The sequence below is a fragment of the Chroicocephalus ridibundus genome, chromosome 10 (assembly GCF_963924245.1).
Source record: "Chroicocephalus ridibundus chromosome 10, bChrRid1.1, whole genome shotgun sequence".
NCBI classification, from domain to species: domain Eukaryota; kingdom Metazoa; phylum Chordata; class Aves; order Charadriiformes; family Laridae; genus Chroicocephalus; species Chroicocephalus ridibundus.
In genome coordinates this window covers 1,012,735-1,018,734 of record NC_086293.1, presented here as the reverse complement: position 1 = coordinate 1,018,734, position 6,000 = coordinate 1,012,735, and the positions used below count along the sequence as shown (strand labels likewise).

The 6,000-nt window shown below is 51.4% G+C and overlaps 1 protein-coding gene across 9 annotated transcripts in view; it reads right to left on the bottom strand.

The window, feature by feature from the left end:
• Positions 1-2,705: 2,705 nt before the first annotated feature.
• The window catches only part of WNK2 (WNK lysine deficient protein kinase 2), a 123,965-nt gene continuing 120,670 nt past the window's right edge, over positions 2,706-6,000 (bottom strand). For 7 of the 9 annotated variants that reach the window (XM_063348280.1, XM_063348281.1, XM_063348278.1 and 4 more), the window contains one exon: positions 4,509-4,610. Coding sequence is in view for 2 of the 9 variants with exons in the window: in XM_063348282.1 (XP_063204352.1) it covers positions 4,503-4,610 (108 nt within the window). In the remaining 7 variants the exon portion in view is untranslated. Of the gene's footprint in view, positions 4,611-6,000 lie in introns of all 9 variants that reach the window. The other 2 variants (XM_063348285.1, XM_063348282.1) reach the window with 2 other exon arrangements.

Here is a 6,000-nt window from a genome sequence, read left to right as displayed (position 1 = left end):
TCTTGAGGCCCCCGTTTTCCTGAGCGCCCGCCCAAGCTTCCCCCTTCGGCAGGCGGCTTTGGGTTGTGCGAGCAGACCAGACGCGCAGGGCTTTGACGGAGAAAAGGAGCCCGAGAGCGTGGAAATAAGTTTAAGAAATTTAAGCCCATTTCCTAAACGTTACTTATCGTGTTAGAGATAAAATGACAGAGATAAGGACAACTGTAGTGTTCTGGCCGACCGCTCCCTCCCGCGAGCGAGCCGCCCCTCTGCCCACACACCACGTCCCGCCTAAAGCCACGCTGCTGTGGGCTGCGTCCACAGCCTCACCCGCCTTTAGGATAACACGTGCCAGAGGATCTACGGAGCGGATCAGAATCTGGGTTGTGCACAGGCTTAAAGTCTCACCTCGCTCTGCCCAGTGCTGTGTTGGTACCAGCGCCGTGCTCAGCGTGTCCAAGTGAAGACAAGCTACGGCCCACGTCACTCTATTCCCTGCAACCGAGGAACATCTTGGTACTTTGAATTTTGTGAGCGGATCTCAGAAGGATCTGACAGATCAGCCTCGTCGTTCTTCTGGATTCCTTCGTCAGAGCACAGAAGTTGTTACCTGAATACACCCGCTTGGTGTTACTCGTGGGGAAGCCTCGGTTCTCCAGCCCCCAGAGCTGGGCTGCCAGGGGCTTGGGAGCCACCGTTTTGTCTCAGCTAAGAGCTGGGAAAGCATCGCACTCCGTGTATTTACAACTCAGCTCGTACGGCGGCGGGGCTGCCTGTTAGTACGCTCACCAAGGCTTTGCTAACCAGCTCTTCCTCCAGCTGTTGTCGAAGCCGGAGGGGTAGCTGATAACTCAGACTGGTTTTCCTGGAGGATTACACGCTGATTAACAGTTCACAGAAACTCCTGGAGCCCAGGCCCTACCCCCTAGGACATCCCCAAGGATAGTTTGAATGTATAAAGATACCCCACGTCAATAACCCAGAAAATCTTTATTGAAAATTATCCCAAGACTTCAGCTGCTTTACATCCACGCCTTGGGGATGGAAGAATTTGGGAGAACAACCTCTAGGAGCTGGTCTACAACTTAGCTAAAGACAAGCAGGGTTTTATCTCTGTCTTATAGAACTCTCTCTAACCCTCGTAGCTATGCTGTCCGTAGCTAGACTGTGATCAAATCTCTAATTTTTCCTTGAACACTTGTTTTATATTCAAAGCAACTTCAGAATAACCAACCAACACCAACGAGTCCCATCCTTATGGGCATGCTCACGCTCAAACCCAACGTGCCGGATTGCTTTCATAGCACCTAGCACCCAAACCGGAGGGTGGGTTTTTTTTTAAAGGTGTTTTTTCAGGAGGTGGCACAGGCCCGCATGAGCTGCGGCGACTCACAGGTAGCACAGGAGAACGTTTTTTCAGGGCTCGGCGTTAGTCAGAGGGTTCCCGAGAGGCGGCGGCGTTGGCAGAAGACCTTCCTGGGCTTCCCGTGAACTCGAGCCAAGAAGCAAAGGCAACGGCAGGACTACAAAGGGTGAGCTCCGGGGTGACGTCTGCAGTGACACCATCCAGGAACACCGCAATAGCTTCTGCACGTAGTTAATCATTTCGGGATGGCAAATATGTAGGAGATGTTCAGAGGAGACAGCAAGACTGCTGGCAGCTCCGAGCGGAGAAATGGAGCCGGACACATTACCAACGCCTTGAAATATTCATGGGTGCAATGAAGAGCTGCTTTAGGTGGCCCTAGCTCAGCACTGCTCCAGCCAGCAGGGACAAGACGGACACAGCCAGCCCACCTCATCCCGCCAGTACAGAAATCAGCGTGCATGTCGAAAAAAGGTGGCTGAAAACAATTCCTTCGCAACAGCCCAAGGGGCAAACCCAAGCGGCTCCACGGCAGAAAGGCCAGGGCTTGCTGGCAGGCAGACAGGGCTGTCCACCCACGCGTCCCGTCCCCGTCCCCACCGCGCGCTGCTGAGCTTCACGCAGGTATACGCTGGAACCAGCACGTCCAGCCTCTGTGGGGGAAAACGTGCCAGCGCCTTGATGGAAGCAGGGACTCCACGTTGCGTTTCGGAGCCAAGCGAAAGCTCAAGTCTTCGTAATCTCCCTTCCCACTCTAACGTGCTGCGTTAAACCTTGTAATGGTCACACTCACCTGCTCGGGCTTTTGATTACAGCCAGCAGAAAATGTTTCTGATTAAACTCTTAAACCATAATATTCGCTTGGCATCACATCAAGAGGAGAACGTTTGTTACTGCTCTGCAAGGAAGGGAGAAACTGGAGACAGCAGGTACGGAGGAAAAGCACCGAAGCCCAGCTCTTCCTCCGCAGAGGATCCCAGTTCATACCGGAGGAGCTCAAGGACCTTTAGCAGCTCTTAGGGCTTTTATTACAAACTGCAACGCAAGCAGGAAATACGTGAGCTACACCCCAAAACGCAGCAGCCCTTTGGAGAAGAGATTATCTAAAGCTAGGTGGACTTGGCAGAGGTGGGGAGCAACCACCATCCAGGTGGTTACCACAGTTTCCACTCCCGATCTTTAAATCCTGATACTAATCATTATATTTCATCTGAATATTGATAGATTATTTTCAAACTACTTATCCAGAGGCTGAGGCACGCTGGCTTCCTACAGCCGTTGCGGGGGCCACGGAGGAGCCCAAGGGTCTGCAGGAGCAGCAAAGAGGGTCAGGCATCAGAAAAACCGATGAAGGCTGCCCACGCTGAAGACCTGGAACCCTGGAGACCCAGCATGGGACTTCCCTGGAGAAAGCAGCCTTTTAGACTCTTAGGGAATAAAAAAAACTCAGGTGAGGGCCCAGTGTTTTGTTGACACGATCACTGGAATAGCGACTCATCCCTGGAGAAGCACATCGGGGATGCAACACCCGTGTCCCCCGTGCCCAGCATGCCGTCAACGGCGCGTGGGACGGCAGGCGAGGGAGGGGTATTCACAGCCAGGGGAAAGATGACAGCAACCAAAGCAGAAAATGAAAGGCGTAGGGCTCACTACGGAGGTTGCACCCATCTCCCACCCGCTAAGAAGGGATCTGGTCCCTCCCACAAGCAGAAAAGGCCAAGGCAAGCAACAACTCGGCGACAGCCTTTACCACTTCTCCAGCCCCTGCTCTCATGCGGGAGACCAGTCCCCTGTCCCGAGATGGGGACAGGGCGGGAAGCACCCCACAGAAGCACAAAGTTAACACAAATTTATATATTTTGGCCCTGGGGCTTCAAAACTCTGAATTTACAGAGTGCTTGAATGGTTCTTTGCTTTGCGGCTCTTGAGCTTCAAGCAGTACAGTTAAATCCACCTGCGCTCTCATCAGCCTCGCTGATGGGCAAGAGAAGCCGAGGTGGAAAGGAAATAGGGAACAACAGCATCAAAATAAGATTTATTATTTAGAACCGAGATTTGGAAGAGACAGACACGGCAGATAACAACGAAACAATACGCCAGGCTCCAGCTGCGAGAAAGGATGGTACCGAAAGACTTAAGGGCAAACAGAAATTCCTGTTTTTCTGGTATCCAAAACAAGAGTGAAAAAAAAAAAATAATAAAAATCAGAACATCATGGTCTGGAACTGTCTAAGGGGGAAGCAACTGAAGTCCTTGGGTGCACAGCACAGCAGCAGAGGGTCGTAAGAGTTTGGGGCCCAAACGTAACAGCAAGAGCAGCACTCTTCCCCACTCCTCAGGAACAGAGCCAAACCCCACCTTTCTTAAAAAATAAAAAAAAATTAAAAAAAATAAATTGAGTAGTCCTTTATAATAAATGATTACTCATGAGATTATTGCTACAAACTACTTCATACATCACCTCAACCCAGGAGACAGCTGAAACCCATCGTCAGTGAATCAAGAAAAAGAAATCTCCCCCACTACATAATTTTAGCTTGTCGAAGGCACTTTGAAGTCTTTTAAAAGTTGCTCCAATTACCGACTCGTCTGTAGAAGGGTTTTAGTCTTACATTTAAAATTAGAAGTGACTCGAGAACTGTATTTAACTCTGGCAAGAAAACGCGGCTGGTCTATAAGAAAAAGAAAGAGGTAAAAAGGGAAGTGACAAGTACGAACTTACTCTCCGGTGAAGTCTCTGTAGCTTCTCTACTTGATTTAAGCGGATTTAAAATAGAGTATTATCTTTACAAAAGAACTGTGAGAAATTTCAATGGAATTGGAACTTATCTTCCTTGTACTAGAATTCAAATGCGCGTGCCTAGCTTATCTTTTGGAAAATTACTTAAATTACAGTTAACTGTGTGAAACAAAGTATTTGAAGGAGTGCCTCCTCCTCCTCCCTCTTCTCCAGCCGCTGCTCACGGGAACCTGGCTCACAACAGAAGGGAACAATTTGGAACAAAATCCTTTTCCCCCAAAATAATTCTCCTTTATTTTTTTTTTTTTTGCATAACATTTTTGTATTTCCAACTATAAATAAAAAAATGATTAGAAAGAAGTTACAAAATTGCGTCGAATGGACCAGAACGGCACAGAATTTCTCACACATGATAAATCACTTCCCATCTTCCTCTTCCTCCTCCTTAGCCGCGGCGGGGCCTCGCGCTTGGCACCGTAGCTGAGGGGGCCACGTGTCAGTCGCTGACGATCTCATTTTCAGAATCTAAAAAAAAAAAATATCCACATATGGATTTCACACGTAGGAAAACCCAAACAAAACCCCAAAGGGCCATACGAGCGCGCGGAAGATGCTTCTGCCAGAGCGTGCCAGCCACCGCGCGCGTGTCGGGTACCGCAGCGAAACAGAAACCGAAATCCTCCGTTCAGACATCCCCCGTGTCGTACTGAAATCTCAGAGGCACAAATGTATTTATGTTGAGGGCAGAACCCAAGCGCCTTGTGGAGTCCCTCCAGAGTCCCGACTCCTGCGGGGGAAGAGCTAGTCTCCTAGGAGGCAGAAACAGAGAAACCCAGCAGAGACGTCCCGCGTTTGTCCCGGTTTACGGGACTCTGCAGCCGGGTGCGGCGGGGAGAGGGACGCAGGGCTGCTGCGGGGATGGGGGGCTGCTGGGGCAAGTCGTGGGCTCCGGCTATCCTGCGCCCGCCCAAGCTCGCCTCCCCCGTCCCAGCGAAACGGAGCCAATCCTAGGACCCTCCTCCCACCGGGGAAGCCGGGATGCCATTCTCCATGCCAGCAGAACACAAGGCGGGGGGCAGGGATCCGTCAGCCTCCACCACCCTTCGCACGCTTGCCGGCCAGCTGGACACCAAAGAGAAGAGAGCAGCCGAGGGCTTGAAATGACAGCACCAGAACAACACGCCGAGAGCACGGCAGGAGGCTGAAGCAGCAGCAACACAAGGTGCCACCACGCGTCCGTCCCCCCACCCCCGCCAGTCCCGCGGTACATGCCCCACCGGTGCCCATCGGCTGTGCTGGCGACACGCTCACGCCGACATGCACCAAAGCACCTCGCCCTCCGGCACGGGAACATGCACACTGCTATCAGATCTGCAAGCATCCGCGGGCTTCGTACAGCATACGGTTTTGCTAGACGCTTTCCGAAAAAATTCAGTAGAGTCTTCTAGAACAGCAAGGAAGGCAAGGGACACTGGGGAAAAGCGCACTGTGCAAAAAGATGTTGTCTGTGTTTGGCGTAGCTCCTGGTGGGTCTCCACGTGGTAGGCTTTGCTTTTGTTACATGCGGTCCCAATTTTCTCCCTCCCGTATTTCTTGCTCTGCCTGCTCGTAGGAGGAATCACTTCTAAAGGATGTAAAACCATGTCGTGATCGCAAATTCCTCCTCGAGCTTCTGCTCAACATCAGTTCTGCAGATCCACCCGAAGCCACCACCGTTCTCAACGTCTGCTCGCTACTGATACCCAGCATTTGGCACAGTTCACCCAGGAAAACGAAACAAGGCAAAATTAACGATCTCCAGGTAATAGGGACAAGCCTTAAGACGGCAATGGGCCTGATGCCCGGCTGCACCACCCATCGGCCACCAAGCCAAAACCAGAGCAAGCTCTCCTGGTGCCTGGCTCTTCATACAAAC